Source organism: Brienomyrus brachyistius, chromosome 1 (genome assembly GCF_023856365.1).
Source record: "Brienomyrus brachyistius isolate T26 chromosome 1, BBRACH_0.4, whole genome shotgun sequence".
NCBI classification, from domain to species: domain Eukaryota; kingdom Metazoa; phylum Chordata; class Actinopteri; order Osteoglossiformes; family Mormyridae; genus Brienomyrus; species Brienomyrus brachyistius.
Window position 1 is genome coordinate 44,193,676 of NC_064533.1, and position 20,934 is coordinate 44,214,609.

Below are 20,934 nucleotides of genomic sequence, written 5' to 3' on the forward strand. Positions count from 1 at the left end.
TTTTTGTTCCCACTTGCTCTTTAGCGCCCCCTAATGAAATGCCGCCCTCTCCGGAAGTTGCATTTGGTCTGCAGAATACTTATCACGCTTTCAGTGTGATTTTGTGTATTTTTTGTGTGTGTGTGTGTGTGTGTGTGTGTGTGTGTGTGTGTGTGGTTAGGGCTGAAACAGCAGCACGTGCTGTGGGCTGAGCTGTTCGGCGGTGAGAACGGGGGGGGTATGGGGGTACGCTAAGCCACGAACGACGTCTGCCGGCTCGCGAAACGCACCACCGCGTGTGATTGGGGGGCGGGCTGGCGAGGGAGCGAGTGCGAAGCTGCTGATAAGCTCAACCTGGGCGACTGCTCTGGGCTTCAGTGCTGCGAGTGCATTCAGACCTAGGGTAGGGGGTTGCTGTAATTAAACCCGCAGATTGATGCAAACCGCTTCGGCTTTGCAGAGTGCGAGGCCTGAGTCCCTTTGGATGTCCTCATCTGGGGAGTGATTTGCAGTTTGCAGCCGAGCGTGAATTCTGCTGGCAAATGCTACAGCCTGACAATATGGATCCATCCCATTTTTATTTTGAAGAGTGTGAGAGTTTTCCCCAGCTTTGTATTACCATCGTTAAATTACTGTATTATTGTATTTACATGGTTATAAACAGGTGTCCAGTTAGCAACATAGGGCAAAAACTAGGGGAAGATGGATGGATGGATGGATGCTCCTGTCTTGAACAATAGTATGTCACTCTTATGTTGTCCCCTAGAAGACCATAGAGAACAGAGATGAATATAGCGCTGTGTGAGTGGGCTCCTTAACAAGTGAAAGTATGGGAACTCGATAAGATCTGGCTTAAGGCCACAATTAGTACTTTTCAAGAAAAACTGCAATTTGCTGCAGTTCTGCTTCTAAAAACACTGACACCGCGTGCCTCCTCGATCGTAAAGTCCTCGCTTCTCGAAACATTCGCGGAAGCTCCGGAGCCTTACATCTCGCGCTTCAGACGTGGGGCTGCGCCTAGGGAGCGTTTACGAGCCGTTCCGTATTTCTGTTCATTTTCTTCACGCTAAAGTATCTCCTGGGTAATTTTCGACGTGGAACCTCTTCTTAACCTCAACGGCTGGGTTCTCCACAAAAGCAGCCCCCTCCCAGTAAGCTCCAGTCTCCTCCTATCGTCTTCTCAGCCAGACCTTCATACTACTGTTGGTATATTCCTTCACTCTCCAACCATAGGCAGATCTTCCTCTTTGAGTGCTGCCCATTATCATGTCTTGCACCATACCGAAGGTCATTTGTATTGAGACGCCTGTGCTTTGATATAAATATGAGGGCCCTTGAATGTGGTTCATTTATGGTCATTGGCATTAAGCTCCTTGTTCCAAGGTCCCTTGTCCCCCCAGAATTGAAAAACACAGCACCAGAAGCTATGTGGGGGGAATTTGTCTGTTTGTTAGTATAGAGCAGAGTCTACCCCGGGTCAGACTCTGCTTGTATGGGGGTGATTATATCATCGTCCGTTTCGCCCTTGCGTCTCCAGGATTGACCCTGCCTTCCAGGGCTGCGCTGTCCTCTCGCTGGGTCAGCTCTAATGCGTGACAGCAGCCATGAGCTTGGGATGTCCCGTTTGACCTTTGTCTGCCTTTATCCTCTCACATTTTGCCTTAACCGGCCAAGAACTTGGCTGGATTGAGATTCAGGCATGCTTGCCGCCAGGTTAGAATCTCAAGCTCGGAGGAAAAAGATTTAAACGCCAGGGTGGAAAAGGAGTGATACGAAGCACGCTAAATGCTGTAAACACAAGGAGATCATGCTAGGAGCTCATGCTAGGAGCTCTCAAGGCTGGGCTGATAGATGGATCTGATGTTCTTACACCCATTAATGCTATGGTATGTGGTGCATGATTTGAAAACAGACTTCTAATAAGCATAGTAATGATTATTATAACATAAGTGGTCACTTCAGATACAGTTATCCAAAGAATACTGTCACACAAAATCGCAATGGAAAGCGGCAGATGAAAGGGTTGTGCAGATGTCATTTTGCATAAATTTCTGCCCATCGACAGAATGCACACTTGGTTATACATGTTGCCCGTTGCCCTACTAAATCAGTGGATCGTGACGACATGGGGTCTGTCACTTCTGGTGCCTTGGGCTACAGCCAGGTTTGCCCGTCCAGCTCATTAAGGGCGATGACCCACCTGAGAAATCGCCCCGAACTTGTTGGATGAGCGACGCAATTAGCCTTTGATTGTTGTGACTACCAAAGGGCATCCGTGACAACACGGATATTCCCCAAAGAGTCTGCCATTTGTCTTGCACCTCAATCAAGCTTTGGCCACTATATACCCAACGGTGTCTGTATTGTGTGCTCTCGGAATTATGGGAGTTCTGTTGCAAATTTGAAATAAACTGTGGCAAAGGCAGGGATTAGACCTACAACAATACATAGTAATTAATATAAAAGTAAACTAACCAGAGGGAAGTCTGTGGAATGACCTTGTGATCTGGTGGGGTTTGGTGGTGGACACTCATGAGGGACGGTCTAAACAGGTTTGTTTACTGTAGACTCTCTTCATTTTATATGTGTATTTTTCACGTCTTCATATGCTATAACATGACTTGGGTGCTCTCAGTACACTTTCCCTTTTCATTCACCTACAGGGCCTGTTTTTAATGAGTTATCTCCACTTGTAGGAAGTCTTACAGGAGTGTGTGTGTTTTTTTTTTTTTTTTCCCCTCCCTGGCTGCATGTGCCGTGCCAGTTGGAGGCTAATTAAAGTGATCCATCGAGCTGCCAGCGAGTCGGTCTGGCTGCTTGGAGCACCTTGTCCTTTCCTGGGCGGGATGAGGGGACCTGCATGGGAAAAGTCAACTCAAGGCAACCTTGAGCGGTGGCGGTCCAGTTCGTCCTCTGCTCGAAACTCTGATTCCCCTCAAGGCATGTTTGTGATGAAAAGTCTTTCATTGTTACTCATCGACACAGACATTCCCTCGATATAGAATCTATTCCGTTATGCCTCCCTGTTACTCACTGGTAGCTCAAACATTCCCACACCACCGATAAGCATAATGACTCTTTTGAGGAATACTTATGCCGACTTGCCCATACGTTCATCATTGGTCTGTTTTTCTCCATTTCTGAACTATTACAGCACATGTGACTGACTTAAGGAGCACACAGATAGAGTTGGTCTCAATCCTTCTCATTCTTTAGATAAGCCACGTCCCCGGAATTCTGCCGCCCCCCCACCCCGGCCAAATCGTAGCCTTATATGGAGTGGGACTTCAATTCCTCACAGTGATGCTCTGCTCCAAGAATGATGGCGCCTGCAACTCTAGTGTTTAGTTGATCAGGTTCCAAGCCAAAAAACTGGAAGTGAGCCCCTGCAAGACTTTGTGGAGTAGCAGCTACACTCTACGATGAGCAGGGATGGACCCATTAGCCAAACCGGTCCAAAGCTAGAGCTCGGTTAGCATAGGTGATGTGTATAGGTGGTATCCTGTTTCTATGCTCCTCTCTAAATTTAATATTTGCTGTCCTCCAGAGGTGGATAGTTCAGGCTCGGAAAGTACAAATCCAGACCAAGGTCTTGTTTCAGCCAACCAGTTGAGTATAAAGAGTCGCAGTCGATGAGTACTCAACTGGTTGGTGGAAACGAAATCTTGGTCTGGATTTTTATCTACCTCTGCTCTCTGCAGTCCTTTCTCCTAAAGGTGGAGTTCACCAGTTTGAACGACAATGAGGGGAAATGACGGAATGGTAAAGTTTTAGCCGCCTGTGGATCGCGAGAGCCTGGTAGTTTGGGTAAAGCACCGTGTGTGAGATCGGGAGAGACGCACCGCCTACTGCAGTCATACGAGTGCACCAGCAGGTCGAGCGGCAGCCGGTGTGCGCGCGACACCTGCTCCTCATCTCCCCCCACCCCTCCTGTGGCCAGCTCCAGTGCTCCTGGCTCCTTCTAAGTGTGGAGTCGGGCACTCAGCTCCACTGCCAGTTCTGCTCAGCCAGCCTTCGGGACCCAACTAACCCACATACTGTCCTTGCTCCAGAACGGATGCTTGGGCTGTTTTGCTAATTTTTTTTTTTCCTGTTGTTTTTTTTGCCTCTTTAAATACTTAAAAACAGTGTTTCTTTACCCCCCCCCCCCCCAGCTGGTCCATGCTCCTGCTCCCTCTGTCTGGCAGGGAGCTGCGAGGGAGCAAAAATCGTGCACCGACTGGGGGGGCCCCGAGGACCTGGTTTGAAGGAGCAGCGTTTCGCTGCTTTAGAAAACTCTGAATCTTTATAACATTACGAGAAGGGAGTAGAAGCGATTTTAGAGCTAAGTAAAAAAGCACCACTTCAGTGGTGGAGAGCAGCAGAGCATTAAACAAACTGACACCACATGAAGAAGTGTTCTGAAGCATGTCATGCAAATGCTTCAAGAGGAACCGGGTCGTTTTCATGGTCAAATACCAAAGTACAGGTTTTCATATCTATATATTTAGCAAAAGAATTTAAATTTGCGAAATACCGAAACAAGTAAGAACTGTGAAGAACGTCATTTAATGTTCATCGAGGCTAGGATATAGCACTTCATGTGGTTTTTTTTTATGCAAAATACTATTTATGAAATGGAGAACAAATTGTTCATTATGCTCTGTCGTGGGCTTTTTAAAAAGCGATTAAACGAACAAATCATAAATAAATAGAAAATTCGGCTACAGGAAGTCACTGAATTTGGTGGAACTGCATGCTGGAATTCTGGTCCTGGGATTGGAGGTCTGTGAGGCTCCGCTTTGCTCTAATAGTTTAATGGCAGCTGACCATCACAGATGGCTTCCACTGCTGCTGCAAACAGGCACTCATCTCCTCGCCACAGCAGTGGAGAGAAGCCTAGGTTACTGGCCTGTTAGAGTAATGCCGTCTCTGACTTCGGCTTTATGGTTTATATCTTAGCGATTGCTGTTTTCTAGACATTTGACAAGGATCACTAGGTCTGAATTGACATTATATGTTTTGTTTCAGTATAATTATTGTTTCATGAAGTGATTTTTTAATGGTGTATTGCTTCGGTAGACCTGATGTTGGTTTATCTGAGCTGTGGTGAGATGGTTCACACATCACAGATGGATATGAATGCCTCTTCTTGCAGCCCATCTGTTGGCGTGAACGATGCGTCCTGACTCTCTCTTCTGTCCCCGCTTTTCTCTCCCACAGAGTCTGTGAACGGGCCACCGAGGGATCCCGTCCATCCCGGCATCCACCAACATGAGCTGGAGCTTCCTCACCCGGCTGCTGGAGGAGATCCACAACCACTCCACCTTCGTGGGGAAGCTGTGGCTGACGGTGCTCATCGTCTTCCGCATCGTGCTCACCGCCGTCGGCGGGGAGTCCATCTACTATGATGAGCAGAGCAAGTTCGTCTGCAACTCGGGCCAGCCGGGCTGCGAGAACGTCTGCTACGACGCCTTCGCCCCGCTCTCGCACGTGCGCTTCTGGGTCTTCCAGATCATCCTGGTGGCCATGCCCTCCCTCATGTACCTCGGCTACGCCATTCACAAGATCGCCCGGCTGGAGGAGGGAAAGGTGGGCGGCGGAAGCGGCGGCTACACTCACCGGAGGCCACGCAAGATGTTTTTCGGTGGCCGGCGGCAGGCCCGTGGGCTGGAGGAGACGGAGGACGACCAGGAGGAGGACCCAATGATCTACGAGGTTCCCGAGTTAGAGACACGCAACGAGCCACTACGGGCAAAGACCAAGAACCGCCACGACGGGCGGCGGCGCATCAAAGAGGACGGGTTGATGCGTATCTATGTGCTGCAGCTGGTGTCCCGCACGATGCTGGAAGTGGCTTTTCTGGTGGGCCAGTATGCCCTGTATGGGTTCGCCGTGCCACCAGTCTTTGTCTGCTCAGGCAAACCCTGCCCGCATAGAGTGGACTGCTTCGTGTCACGACCCACGGAGAAGACCATCTTCCTCATCATCATGTATGGCGTGACCGTGCTATGTTTGGTGCTCAATGTCTGGGAGATGCTGCATCTGGGTGTGGGTACCATCTGCGACATCCTACGTCGTCGTCGCTGCCCACCCCAAGAAGAACAGTATCAACTGGGATCCTTGGGGCCGGGAATGGCCGTGAGAGGTCCTGGTCTGCCTGGGAGTGAAGCCGGGGCAACAGGCATTGACGGAGACTACGGCAGCTACCCCTTCTCCTGGACTGCCCCATCGGCGCCACCTGGCTACAACATCATAGTCAAGCCAGATCAGATCCAGTTCACAGACTTGAGCAACACCAAGATGGCCTGCAAGCAGAACCGGGTCAACATTGCTCAAGAGGAGCAGCAGCAGTTTGGAAGTAATGAGGACAACTTCCCCTTGGGTGAGGGACGGGTCTCCATTCAGAAGGAGATGCGGCAGTCCCAGGACCGCCTGGAGCCTACAGTCCAGACCTACAGCCACCAACATCATGAGGAGGCTGACAAGCACCAGAGCAACCTTGGCCAGCCCCCAGTGGAGCACAAGCACCACCCAGGCTCAAAGCATGGGGGCAGTAAGGGCAGGGCAGGTAGGGGCAGTAACAGTAGTGGTAGCAGCAGCAAGTCTGTGGAGGGTAAGCCTTCAGTGTGGATTTAATGCCTTCACACTAGCTACGCTTCCTATCTCTGGACACTTGAATCTTACCTTAGGAGAGTGTCCTAATACTCTGGGCTACAGGACGGAGACCTGTCATCTCCAGCAGGCTTGTGAATCCTCATAGACAGGAATCCAGCGTTTTCATGTTGGAAGACAGATGTTGAAGGGATAGAAACGGTGCCTGCAGAGGACGGAGCCCACATGAGTAAATGCTACAGCACTACAATGAAGAACAGACCGATACTGTACCCCCAGATTTTTGTTGATGACGAGAAGATGACAGATGAGTCTCCATGCTGCTGTCTGCTGACAGTGTACCTCAGTGTCGCTCACAAACAGAGTCGTCTTTTCTCCTCAAGATTCGAGTATCTGTCTTGGACTTTTCCGCTTCTGGTTTTTGGGATTTGAAATGGCATGAACCTTTTTTTTGTTTCTCTGATTCCGTATCCTGTTTGACATTCAGTTCCATGATGTTGTTCAAAAAGTCGGAGATGCATTTGGTAGAATTTTGTGTCAATGTCTGTGCTGACATATGCTACTTCCCCTGTAGGAAATAAGTAAATAATGCATATTAAACCCTCTTCAGCCTGAAGGAGGGCATATGTTTGTGAGAAAGAGTGGTGGGAAGACAGGATTTCAGTGGCAAACAAAGTGCCTTGAAGTGTTTCAGGAGGTCTGGTTCCTCGTTAGGGTTTTTTTTTCCAGTCTCTGGGGGAGTTTTTCCTTGCCACTTTCACCTCAGGCTAACTCTCTGGGGACTTCAGGCCCGGGAATCTGTGCTTTGTGACAAATGCTCTTTGGTGACCGAGGAAGGCATGGAATCACTTGTGACTGGAGAGAAACGATTGTAGGGAACAGAGTCCAGAAGATAACCAAGAGCATACAGGTGCTGTTCTTGACGCGGCGTATCGGACGTGGGAATCGAATGATGATGCCTTAGTCTCTGGCTTCATCTACATGCCAATCCTGCTCATCTCTGTCTTGTTCTGGGGAAACCAAACACTTCAACACTTTCTTCATTCTCAAAGGGGAGCGAATTTCAGGTGGCTGTTCCACAAAGCAAGGTGGCTACTTCACTAGTTTCAGGATCTACGTTCGGTGACCCCTCTGTCTGTCTTCATCATTGGGTATTCTGAATACCGTCTTGTAGCAGATGGATGGAGGATCTGGGCCACAGCCTGCGTTGTCTTATGCCTGTACCATCTCCCAGGGCGTGCTTTCCAGCTCATCGCATCCATTCCATGAGGAGGAAGATGAAAAGATTAATTAACAAAGAAGTTGCCTCAGGGATAGATATTTTGTCGTGCATGTGTCAATAAAGCTCCCCTTCAGGATTTGGAGTTAAAATGTCATTTACTTCTTTTCCACCCTTTGGATGACTTCTTTTAAGTTTACAGTGCTTTCAGTTGTGAGTAGAACCTCTCTCTGGCTCTTGACTGCCCCCTAATGGTCAAAGACATTGATGCAGACATTTTTATGGATGAACTCAGAGGACGGTGACTTGGTCTTTGTTATGCTTCAAAAACAGCCAAAAATAGCGAATAGAGACGATAAAACAGAAGAAAAAATAAGAAAATGAATGAAATATCATTTGGTTTAGATTTGTACGTGTTCTGCAATGGGTTCGATCCACAGTACTTTAAATGCATCTCTGGAGTCTGCATTTATTGTACGGTGAGCAAAGGTATTTTTTTTTTGTTTTTTTTATTATTCCTGATTGTGGCCATTATATGTTACCGATACCGATATTACTCTTCTATGCGCCAGTCGCAGTCGTTCAGGCCTAGCTAGGGGCGGATGCTTATCATTGTGGCGAAATGGACCGATCTTTCTTAAAACCCTTTTTTTTAAAAGAGTCAGTCACTTCAGTCAGGCCGTAAACGATGTGATGTCCGTAGTTAGCTGGTACTGTTACCGCCGACGAGGCTGGCGGCTCGTGTCGTCTCCGCCCGTGACAGCAGGTGGCGCCGCTTCTTTCGCACAACGTGAAGAGTCTTCCTCAATTCAGGGCTTCTTGACTTTCCGGATCTTCCACATGATGTCTGAAGCAAAAGTGAAGACCACTGAAATAGCACTGTCTTCAAAAGTGTTACGTTCGTTTTTTTTTATTTGTCGTCAGGGGGTCATTGGAATCTCTGACACCGAAAGACCAGGCACTGTTTTCGTTTTAACAGCTTACGCCGCAAGGTAATGAACTTCTGTGAAGCTCCGTTGTCTTGTGGTTTGGTAAGAAAAGCTGTAGCCATAGTATTATGGACTTAAAATGTATTCTATTTCAATCCTGTTTTCATTCAGTATTTGCTAATGGTTTAATTGTCGTGGGTTGTGTATTTCAGTGTAGCATGTTTCAGAAACGGTTTCTGAAAGGGTTGCAACAAAAAGAGTGTGTTTGGTATTAATGAAGGATTACGTTAAGATTCCAAGGGAGAAAAAAAGTTTCAATAAATGATGTCGGATAGATCTCCATAAAAAATAGTTTTCATTCATATTGTATGCTCAGTTTGGTATGATAAATTCAGTTTATTTACAATGGTTTAAAAAAAAAAATCCCAGAATGCTGTGCGTGTGGGTTCAGCCTGGCTTTCATTGTGACACCAAAGACTGTAGGAGGTCCAGTGAAAACGCAGCAACAAGGTCATGTTAATAGTTTGGAAACTGGTGTCCAAGATATCATGCAGTGCTGACAGTGGCATTCGCAGTTCACTGTACCGTTCAGTAACCAGAGCTTAGGGATGCTACTGGTCTTCAGACTGGTACATGCCGGCCCATCGCCACAGGCCATAGGCTTTGCTGACTTTCTCTCAACCTCAGCTCCTATTTCCTTAAGTGGAATTATTTGGATAGTAAGTCATCTAGCTTTCAGGTGTTTTAAGAATCAGTCAGGTGTTAATTAAGCTATTAGAGTATTTGACCAACCAGGCCCTCAGCCCTGGAGGGGGCTGGGCTGTACGTTCTGGCTTTAGAATATAAATCGTGGCAGCAGATGGTGTTGACTCATTGAATTACAGTAAGCAGCGAAAACTGTTAATGAAATGAAAACATGCAGGCAGCAGACCAGGCTTGGAGAGTCAAGCTGCTCATTGTTTGGAGTTAGTTGGACACCCAGGTCATTCATCTTTTTCGATGGGTAAGAAATGAGAAGCTAGCAACCCTCCTATAATGTGGGTTGGTCGTGTTGCTCTGTCGCTGTTGTTCGGGGCTCAGCCGGCTGACTTTGTCTCCAGTGCAGCTGCAGAACAGGTCTTTGGTGTCAGTGCCTAATTCCCACAGGATCTCTCTGCCGGCGACCCCTTCTTCGAGAATTAGCTGGGGGTCCTTCTCTCCCAAGGCTCCCTGTTTTCAGTTCATGGGGAGTACAGTCAGGCACACTTGCATATCATGGTCCTGGACGTCTTTGTCGGTCTCTGATTTTACAACAGATGGGGGGGGGAGAAAGCATAGTTTCAAATAAATAATTATATACAGTGCTAATCAAAAATCTGGACGCACCTGCTTTTGATGTGCTTCTCTCTATTTTAGCTGTTATTCACCTTAGAGTAAAAGGCCTTGAGGAAACGAAGTAATACATATCAAATATTGCCACGGCCAGGAGAAGCGTTCAACATCTCAGAATTTTCTCAAATTTGAGACTTTTCCAAATATCCATCTGTCAGCACTCCATCTCTTTCCTTGTTCACAAGATAACCCTTACTACACCCCCTCGAGGTGGGCTTAGGGTCAGTAACTTGTTGAAAAATAAACGATTTTCAGTGGATGTGTCCAGATTTTTCACTGGTATAGTATATGTGTCCCGGTATCTCGGCACTCTTTCCAGCAGTATGTTCCGTCATCGTGACTGTGACCTCCGCTGTCATATTAGTGGACACTGACTTTGCTCTGGTAACAAGTGTGAGTCTTCATTTCCGTGAGGCTGTGCAAGAATGGAGCTCTGTGAGCCCAGTAGCTACAAATCCACCCCACAGATGATACCATTTCATGCATTCAGGGGCCCCTGTAAAGCACTGGGCCCCCAGAATCTGCCAGGGTATCCATGCCCCTACTGGTGAGTGCTTGATTTTTGAGACGTCAGCCTTGGTTTAAATACTTCACAGGGTGTTTCTTACCAGATTAACTGAATCCTCATTCCCTTTAAAGACTCTGCAAAGTGGATGCAAGACCGGTCTGCGGTCTGGACCTCCTTCACACAGTCAGTGTGGCTATATGAGCCAAACTTGTTTACAAACAATGGGGGGGAAATGATCTGGGGGGGTATTCTGTAAAGCAGGATTTCCCAGTTAGCTGGATAACTTAAGCCAAAAGTGAAACTGTCGAATAGGAAGTGAGGTAAGTGACATTCCTATTGGACAATCTTTACATTTGGCTTAACTTATCTGGCTAATAAAAATAATCCTGCTTTATGCAATACCCCCCTTTTTCCAGAAGAATAGTGCTTGTCAATTGATGTGTTTGTTCTGTGTTAAGGTATGTACAGGGATCTGACCCTAACCAGCAAGTTTACTGTATGTGTGTTTGAAATACCTTTCCTTTTATATTGTCGGGTGTCATGCTGGAAGACCTTTCCACTTTTTTGACAAATGTTTCCACTTTTGAAACTTTTTTATGCGTTAAAAAAAAAAAAATCCCCAAATGCATGTTCAAAGTTATTTTGCTAAGAAAATGAAAAATAAATTTATCCTTCTGGTACAATCCAGATGATTTGGGTGTTTTTTCTCCCCCCCCCATGGGCAGAGTACGCTGTGCGTCTCTGGTGATGTTCCGGGAGGGCAGGGTGCCTGCGCCCCATCCTGTAAATTCGCAGCGGTGACCGGATGAGACGGCTGGATGCTGGGTCGCGTTCCTCACTGTCAGCTCTGCTTCGTTTGTTCCACTTCGTAGATTTTATTTCTTGCTGGACTTGAACAGTCTGGTTCTGAGACATTTTTGGCTCAGATGGGATGCAAAGTGGGCGGCATTCCTGCTTTAAATATGTAATTTAATCATTAATACTAATGCATAATATAACTGAGGTCTTGCATTACTTTGTACAGGAAGTAAATGCTTCCTGTATTTAAGGTCCTTTATTAAATGTAGAATGTTTATGCACATATACATGTACACAGAGTTCTGTTAGGGGAAGTGTTTGGTTCAACAAGTGGTCCGTCACTGGAAGGTCATAGGTTCAAATCCCACCAGTGGTAGAGTGATTTCACCTTCGGGCATTGAGCAAGGCTCTTAACTGAAGCATCTGCTAAATAAGTAAAACATCAATACAACCGGAAAACAAAGAATTAATATTCTGGGGGAAGAAAGAAGTGATGTGAAAGTAGCCCACGTCGACCTAAACAGGCCGGGTAGCGCTGGCTGTACCCCGAGTGCTGAAGGCGTTAATTAACAGAGCAGCAATGGGCCCATGCTGACAGCAGAGAGCAGCATGTAGATCTCCTGGAAAGAATGCAAGGGAGTAGAAATAAGCTTAATGTTCCCAGAAATATTCCCTCCAATCCAAGCTGCGAAAGAGGGGGTTTACATTAAAAAAAAAAAAAAAAAAAAAAAGCTTAATATCGATGGATTGCAGACGATCGCCGTGTGTCTGATCATATGCCCGGCTAAGTCATATTTTTCTAATGTACCAGTTTTCTCAAGTGCTTGCAGATCTCTGCAGCCTTTTTGTAGCGCTTTTGCACAAGAACAATGGGACCGTGTCCCCCCCCCCCCCCCCTTTACTGAACTGTGTGTCTGTTACTCAGCCCGCTTGATATGAGATACCCTGAAGCCTATGAGATTCTCCGGCAACCGACACCAAAATGCAGAAGATACCGATTTGTCGGGCTCGCTCTCTCCCTAGAGCTATGTTGGCAGGAAGCGAATGGTCATGGTTACATTGCAAACTGAGTGTAAACCATTTGGGCCGCGTACGCTCTCACACAGCTCAAGCTGTTTCCGTTGCAGAGGAGAAAGGCAGGTTATGTTAAATATGAAGAATGAGATTCAAATCCAGCAGTCTCCTGATCCATGGCAGTGTTGCTGGACTCTCTTCCAAGCCGTCCTGCTTTCTGGTAGGTAGAAGCCGCCGCCCCCCCCACCACTGACAGGGCAGGATTAATCCAACCATCACTAGCACGCTTCTCAGGAAGCAGCCAATGGGTCTTAGGCATTACCTGCAATCTGCTGGCTAAAATGCTCTCTTATTGGAATGTGTCACTCTCTGAATGTGTGTATAAGTGCGTCACCTATTGATTTTTTTTCAAACTGAAAGGTTTTTCCACAGATGTGCCAGTCACTGCAGACCGTAATTATGCCCCCTGTGTAATACCTTCTGTCCCCAGATAAGATTGCCGCACTCACCCTCCGCATGTCCTTGCTGCCCCCTTCTGGCCATATAGCCACAGTGCATACATGAGTCGCAGTTAGGTGCATGTGTCTTTATTCTTCGTCTCCTTCAGCCACAGCCCCGTTGACCCTGGATCAGAAAGCTGCCCAGGCTAAGAATTATTTAATTGTATCAATGTTTGACTAAATTACTTAATCCGCTTTGCGCTCCTTAACACATACGGCTGTAATTGGATAAAGTAAGCTTAATGTATCAGAATGGCCTTTATAATGGTTAACCTGTCTAATGAGTAACGACTTAGAGGACGAGAAGCAAGAATGAAGCACTCACGGAACAATTAGTCATAGCCGTGTTTATAATTATTCACAATATATTGCTTATTTTAATTTTTATTACATATAAAATTTATATATATATGCATATCGTATGAAATGCGGAAGATGTAATGCCCAGATGAAGTCCATCAATACCAGTACCACTAGTGGGGAACAGCAGTTTTCTCAGAATGGTACAGAAACGGAGCCAGAACAATTTCACGGCGATATCACGTGTCATTTCTCTGTACAGACATTAAGTACCGGTCTGCGTTCAGTTTCTCTCTGTCATTGGGGCCCGAGAAATCTACCCTGCATCAGTAGTCAGCCCTGGATGGTTCCGATGCAGAGACCGTGGACGCAATTAAGCTGCTCGCGTAAAAACCAGAGCATCTTCGGGCTGTGATGCAGCAGGATCCCGGTGCTGATCGCTACCACGCCGGAGCATCGCTACATTAACTGCGATCTTGCATTCCAGCAAGATGTCGCTGGTGGGCGGGGGAGAGTGATCATTCCCGGGGATCAAATGTATGATGTCCAAGCGAGGCACTTCCGATGCTAACCAATCCATAAGTCCCTGCGAGCTGTAGACTGCTGCGGAAACTTAGCTCTTGTTGTTGAGGAGACAATTATTATACCGTTATACGTTTGAAGGTTCTTTTCAATCCAAAACTATTTACCTAAATGAACTGCACCTTTTTACACCCACGCGGTTGTATACACACTGTGTAAGGGTACAACAGCCGATCCCGTTCTGTAAATTCCACATATGGCCGTATGTTAATTAATTGGATGATGTGTGAATGACTTGGTCTATGGGGACCAGAGCCTACAGTGATAGGGTATCTCAGCAGAACTTCAGTCTTAACTAATAGTGACCACTCGATTTTCCTGCGAACTTGTCCATTCCTGTTCCGGAATCTTCTCATCATTCAGAATTGCTTTATTGAGGTAATTTGGGCTAAGAAAAAAAAATTAAGTTGTTCTTCAGTCGTGATTTCCAGAGGTCAACGGCAAAGAGCTGGGAACATGCACCCATCACCACGCCACCTACCTGCAGCTTGCTGTAATGTTCACCTACCACACCCATAACATATATGCGTCAAACTCACTGGCTTTCATGTGGCAGCAGGTCTACAGGTGCCTGTTATTCTGAAGGGCTCAGGTTTCAGCTCAGAAGTTTCCAAACTTCCACTTGCTTTTGGAAATACCCATCCGGAAATCTCGGCATTATCATGTGCGCAGCTATGGTGAAATTATGTTCCTATGAGCCAAATTATAACTATCACTATAATTATCATTACTGTTATTAACACTTATTTTAGTATTGTTTTTCGTTTTGTTATACGGTGTTCTTCGTGTCTACTTGTGTCTATCTGTGCAGTTATAGCAGAAGCAATTTCCCTCCGGCATCAATGAAGTTTTTCTGATTCTGATCGTGACAGTAGTTGTGTTAGAATATAAGCATTTTCCTAACTTCTCTCATTGCTGTCGCTGTTGTTGTGATTAATGGAAAAAAAAGAAGACCCTCTTTAAATCTACTCATAAATGCTTACGGCATTTAATAATTGCCGAAAGTGGGATTGCTTTAGATAACACGCTCGACTGGGGGAAAATGCGAAACGGCTGCAGGCCTCCGGCTTAGTGCCGCCACCGGTTTTGCTGTTATGGGAGGAGAGCACCGGAAAAACGGGGAGATGCTACGAGGCAGAAAGAGGGAGGGCGCATCGGCACCCACGTGTTCTCATCATCGCCGACTTAATGCCATCCTGTTCATTCCCTGGCTTCTCCCCCTCCTCCTTTTCCATCACCGGTGGGTGATGATACGCACGGACGGAGGACCGCATGAAACACGCACCGCTTGGCAGCAAAAACATGCCCATGTACACTGCCGTCCCAACATCGTCTCACCATTTTATACGTTATGCTTACATCTTTTTCTATTTATGGATCCTTTCGCCCATTTTGGAATCATAACGATGCTCGATTTATCAGCCAGCGAGCATTTTTAGGTCTAAAAAGGCTTCTAGGGGAAATGAGACTGAGAGGGGATCTATAAAAAAAAGGTGTAATTGGCGATCGGGGTTTTTTCTTGCCGCAATCTACTGTTCATCCGCTTTTTTCCGCATTACACGTTAATATTTCACGCACTTCGTACAAATCCAGGGGACTATGTGAACATCATGCTGGCGGTGAGGTGCCTAATGTTTGCTGCAGTGGGTGCAAGATTTGCCATGACAGGTAAGGCTAGGAAGAGGGCGAGAGCGCCTTCCCTTTTCGTTGGCAAATTTCCCTCCCTTAAGACGTATTCTGCGTTTTGCACCTGTAATCACTTTCCCGTCTACAATAGTGATGTGTCGGTAACTCGCAGCTGGGGTTTGGCGTCCCTGCCAAGTCTGTTGGGTCGAGTTTTTTTTTTACCCTTCTCCTGCTTTGCAGAAACCTTTTTGCCTGCTGCATCAGCAGAATATTTCCCCGCAGTCTGGCTGTTGAGCTCGATATCTGGATCGGTGCTTGCATGCAGTAAATCGCGCTTTGGGAAAAGCGGTGTATATTTTAAACAGACATCACAATAAATATGTCGTGAGACCGGGCTGCTGTCGCATGCTGCAATAGCGATGCACCCGTTAATTCAAAGTGATCAATCGCACATGCCCTATATACCCGCCGTTGCAGGCTGGAGCGGATCCCTGTTGCGGGATGCGGGTTTGTGGGACTGGGCAGCGCCGGCGGACAGGGGGGAGCGCACCGCCGCATCCAGGGAAGCCACCAAACCCAGACGGCTTGTGCATCAGATCGACGCGGAGGGGGAGATGGTTCATAGCCATCTGGACACTAGGATTAAGAATCACTCTGACGGCGAGGCGGTGAGTCTTCTAAGGGAATCGACAAGGGCAGGAATTAAGAAGCCTGTATACATATTTTGAACGGTATTTTTTTTTGTTTATAAACCCGCCAAAATGTTGAGGTATAATGGTATCTGACTCATTGACTTGTATTTCCTGGATGGTGCGTGCTCTCTCACCACTTACTGGTGGATTACCCCAAAGGCAGTGAGCAAGTTTGTCGTCCTCATCATCTCTCTCCTCTCTGCTCTAGAATCTCAATACTGCATTGTACACGTCTCTCCTTTCGTTCCCATATGCTGAATCTACATCCTTTCTACCTGCCTGTGTTGAGGTCACATACATACCACGTTTATATGGGCATTGCATCTTAATGTCTTCGCTGTTGATTATTTATACTATTAAGGGTGTGCCCCAGCTGAACCTAGTCCTGACATCCTTCTGCAGAATATGCAAGGGTGTAAATTGTGGGAGGGGGTTGTAACTCCCAATAATCAAAACCAGCCAGTACAACCCCTGGATGCCACCTAAATGGGTGGAGACCTCAACCCAAAGTTATACCCTTGGCACTGTGTATTCAGGACCTACTGCACATCAGAACCTAAAATGGTTGTGTTCCAGAGGGGGGGGGGGTCCGGATGGTGGTGACGGTGGCCGTGAGTAATGGTGGATGTGGTACTGGACCACCTGTCCATCCTTTTTCCAACCGCATATCCTAGTCAGGGTCAGTGCCTGGTTATAGCCAGTAAGGTCAAATCTTACATGCGGAGGTCAGTGTCCTTCAGCCAGTGTTCCCTGGTTCGATTCCACTGTCATGTGCATTTTGTCACAGTGACGCAGGACTGGTAACTGTGTTGTAGGAAGATAAAGGAGTCCCCCCCCCTGGCCGTTGAGCGTGCTGGTCTTCTTATAGATAATAATCAACGGCTAATGAGCTTTCATATTAATTATAATCTCAGAAATGTAGATGGAGTTAAATGTGCCAGAATGTCATGTCATTGGTTTCTCTGGTCGGTGTTGGAAGTACATCATGCATGACTTTAGGTCTCCACCCTAAAACCAAGCTTGACCCTAGGCATAGATTTTAGTATGGAGACGTGTCCCTACAAATATCTTGTACGTTTATGTGGGCGTGAGCTTTGGGGCTGATCTGATCCCTACCAGTGTTGAAACCAAACCTACACCCTGGCTCGACCCAGAATCAGGACGACTTTATCGAAAGGCTGAAGTTCCTCTTCAGCTCGTTGGCCAAATCAAATGAAATATTCAAAACTGGCTTGCCGTTTGTGAGCGGGAAAGGGGCAAGATTCCGCTGCCTTCGTCATTGAAGCTCACATGTTTCCTGAGAAAAACTGCAGGTGATGTGCGCAGGTCTTTGTTGACTAGTCGTCTACGTCTTGCCCTCTCCACGTGTCAGCTCGGGTTGTGGGACGTGAAAATGCCCTCTGTGGAAGAGAAGTCTGTCATTCCCGTTTGACGCCCTTTAAATCGCTTAATGGAATTTATCACCCTGGGCTGTTAAATAATTTAGGCCATACAGTAAGGGCTTGGTGCACATTCAGGGCAAATGCTCTGTATTTCCAACCCTATGCCGCTGTTCTTGGTGAGAACAAGCCTCCGGACCGCTGTCAGTGTCTGGGTCTTTTGGTTTAGCTGGAGAAAAGCCAATCCCCCCCCCCCACGATCACGAGAGGCTCAGCTGGGGACATAGTCCGCTATAGGTGTGATGCAGTCCAGCATTATCTAGGCCAAGATTTTGGGAAAGGTATCCGTGATCTGGTTCCTGATGATTTTAGGTCTGAGGTACATTTTGAGCGGAAACTCAGCGCAGATGACATCATGCTGCAATATGCCGCGTGTCTGTTTTCTTACTGTTCCATGAGGAGAGCAGTCTGATGCACTTCAATGCTACTCGTAGCACGAGTTGTATGTCTGCACACAGCTCGATTACACGATTTCGAGCACTTTGTTGACTTGCTGTTCTAAATAGACGCGGCTCTCTTATTACGGGGGATGGGCAGAAAGTAAGAGACCATTTTAATCTGGTCATTTTTAACTTTTTAATTTGCTTAGCTGTGTGTATTTTTGACACTACCCCCCCCCGAGACCAACCTGTCAGAGGTGACTGTGCGCTGCGGAGTTAAGCAGGAGTTCCGGAAATTTTTATGTTTCATCTTTTTTTACATCACATGGGATTCTAATACTTGTTTTTTTTTATATATAAAAAAGAATCAGAAATGCTGCAAAAATGACTTACCAGAGGTTTACCAGGTATCTTAAAACAGTTTGCAAGCCTTTAAAAGAGACGCCGTCAGGTGAATCCCAGCCTGTTCACTCTTATCCTGAAAATGGATTTGTTGTTTGTACTAATGGCATCTGTGGGGCCTGTAAATAATGGTCCTTCTTCATACTTGGTACTTAATCAAATTACTATTGAGGCCCAGGGTTCTAAAAATGAGATTTATATATAACAAAGACAGAAAATATGTATTCAGTTTATTGTTCTTCGCTTAGTGCACCAAAGATTGGTGTTTTAGATGAAAAATATACTCAAAAAATGAATGTTGTTACTCCAGCTGAAATCTAAGTTTATAGTATAGCATAAATGTTTGGTAAATGCGTGAGTGTCCTGTGATGGATTGATGTCCTTTCCTGAGGAGAGTATGTCCTTCATTCCTTTGGCTTCCTGAATAAGCGGATGGAAGATGGATGGATGGATTTGGAAGGGAAGCAGAATACAGTTTGGGTGGTGAGAAGTGGATGGCGTCTGCGCGGCGTCTGCCAGGTGTCTGCGCGGCGTCTGCCAGGTGTCTGCGCGGCGTCTGCGCGGCGTCTGCCAGGTGTCTGCGCGGCGTCTGCGCCATCTGCTTCAGGCAGGACGAAGCTCCTTGTCTCCTCATGAGCTCCACGGAGGCGATCAGATGAATTATCTTAAAGCGAAAGTCAGTGGCCGGCGCCGAAGATGCGGCATTCCGTCAGAGATAAATCTGACTCCATCTGACGCTCCTAATGGAGACGGATGTCGCTGCCAATTTTCCAGAACTTCCATCAGACGTGACAAAACTGCTTTTCAGTAAATCCTCGATGCCGGCTGATCTTTAAATACGGCCGAATCGATGCTGTTTTATTTGATGTAATAATTTGAGCGGCTGGATACATCTGCCCAACGTGTCACCGCGGGCTGCTGGCTGGTATTCCTGGGACGCCTCCGGTGCTGTAAGGGATTGTGACGTAATACTATAAATAAACATCTAACGTTGAACCGGATGATTTAGCAGGTCGATAAACGTCCGTGTGAATTAATGTGATGCGACTTTAAGAGAGGTTTGGACAGTAGAGTATTTGTAACGCTGTGTTTTTCTTTAGATGATAAACAATCTTTACCTCCACTTGTGTTTTCTCCCCCCCCCCCCCCCCCCCCAAAGCCTGTCCATCTGGCCCAGAGCAGTTTCCTGGTGGAGGCTTTCAACATCTCCTTCATCCTGGACCTGCAGTTAAACCAGTAAGCGTTTCGCCCTTGTCAGCCTCGTAGATCCCCTCTCTCTCGTCAGACTCGCCAACAGCGGAACTGTCCGGTGCGGAACTGTCCCTAAATCGCAGTTGCGGCGAGCGTTATTCCTGCATAGTGAGTCGGAGGCTGTTGCCGTGAGTTGATATGGGAATGTGGGAATGGCCTTCTCCAACTTCCCAGGAGCGTTGTTGGACTTGGCATGTACAGCTGCAGCACACATATATGAAGATGGATGCATAGAAGCGTGTGTCTGGGCACGCATGAAACACGTTTCATATGGACTGTAGAAAACACACCTCTGATATTACGCCACAGATCAACACACACCCATATTGTGTAGCTGGTCCCATTGGCCTTTTTTGTCTGATTCCTGTTGTGGGGGTACCTTAACACAGATCTCCCCCCCGCTCCCCAACCTTCATAGGTCCAGAGTCACACAAATTAGGACCTAGAAGGTTTTACAGCCCCCCTCCCCAGTCTGAGGGGTTTTGGTGACTGAGAAGCCTGCTTCTTTGATAAAGGTCTTTGATGATAATTCCCTGAGTCAAAATCCAGGCAGAAGGTTCAAATCCCATAATATTCTTTCTGATTAACTTCACCACGGGCTGCAGGATTTTGAAGCTCATGCACCGCGATATGCTGCCCCCTCTGATGCCTTGCGGCTTGTGAGAGAGCCGCCGAACGCGTGACTTCAAGGGCGACAGCGGTCTCCTTACTCAGCTAGCATCGATCAGCACATAAATATTTGAGACTGAAGCGGATGCAGAGCGAGTGTACGGTACCTGGGAGTGTAAGAGATGCTGGGAGCTGGTAAACTGGCCCCGGAAGGATCGTTAAGGGACGTTTCAGCGGCTCTTGGGAATGCGCTTTTAATGCGGTGTTCTGCGCGCAAGGCGCGGTGGCGGTAAGGTGAAGCGCTCGCTGCTAGCGGGTGTGGCCAGCCTGTCTCGCTGACTCTGTTTTCCCTCCCCCACGCAGCCACCTACTGTCCTCTGACTACGTGGAACGACATTTCGACAAGGACGGCAGGCCGATGCAGACTGCGGTAGGAGCTTGGGGGTGGGGGGTGGTCTCTCCATCTAGGACCCCTCTCCCGGCAGGAATTCCTGTTGTTTTGGTTGTCATGTCTTTGCTCCATGTTTGGTCTTTGCAGGTCCCGTCTACGGTAATAATGGAGACCCCTTTAGTATCATTTTCCAGGGGCTCCACACCGTCCTCCACATGGGGAGTAAACTGTGGCATGTGCTGCTCAGCATGAGGTCCGGTTAGATGCCGCCTCTCTGCACCTGTTTGACTTGGTTAGTTCCCCTGTAACTCACCCGGTGACCAAAGCATTTCCTTTTGGACTTGAGCCTG

The 20,934-nt window shown here is 47.2% G+C and overlaps 2 protein-coding genes across 6 annotated transcripts in view; both read left to right on the forward strand.

The window, feature by feature from the left end:
* gjc1 (gap junction protein gamma 1) overlaps positions 1–11,283 on the forward strand; it is a 28,275-nt gene extending 16,992 nt beyond the window's left edge. For 4 of the 5 annotated variants that reach the window (XM_049029412.1, XM_049029404.1, XM_049029431.1 and 1 more), the window contains exon 2: positions 5,182–11,283. In XM_049029412.1, the coding sequence (XP_048885369.1) occupies positions 5,233–6,597 (1,365 nt within the window). In that variant the 5' untranslated portion in view covers positions 5,182–5,232 and the 3' untranslated portion in view covers positions 6,598–11,283. Of the gene's footprint in view, positions 1–4,855; positions 4,959–5,181 lie in introns of those variants that run through there. The other variant, XM_049029439.1, reaches the window with a different exon arrangement.
* A 3,723-nt stretch (positions 11,284–15,006) lies between these two features.
* Positions 15,007–20,934, forward strand: part of LOC125750936 (disintegrin and metalloproteinase domain-containing protein 11-like) — a 26,821-nt gene continuing 20,893 nt past the window's right edge. The window contains exons 1-4 of the mRNA XM_049029309.1: positions 15,007–15,462; positions 15,898–16,088; positions 19,493–19,569; positions 20,557–20,623. Coding sequence (XP_048885266.1) covers positions 15,405–15,462; positions 15,898–16,088; positions 19,493–19,569; positions 20,557–20,623 — 393 coding nt within the window. The 5' untranslated portion in view covers positions 15,007–15,404. The remainder of the gene's footprint in view (positions 15,463–15,897; positions 16,089–19,492; positions 19,570–20,556; positions 20,624–20,934) is intronic.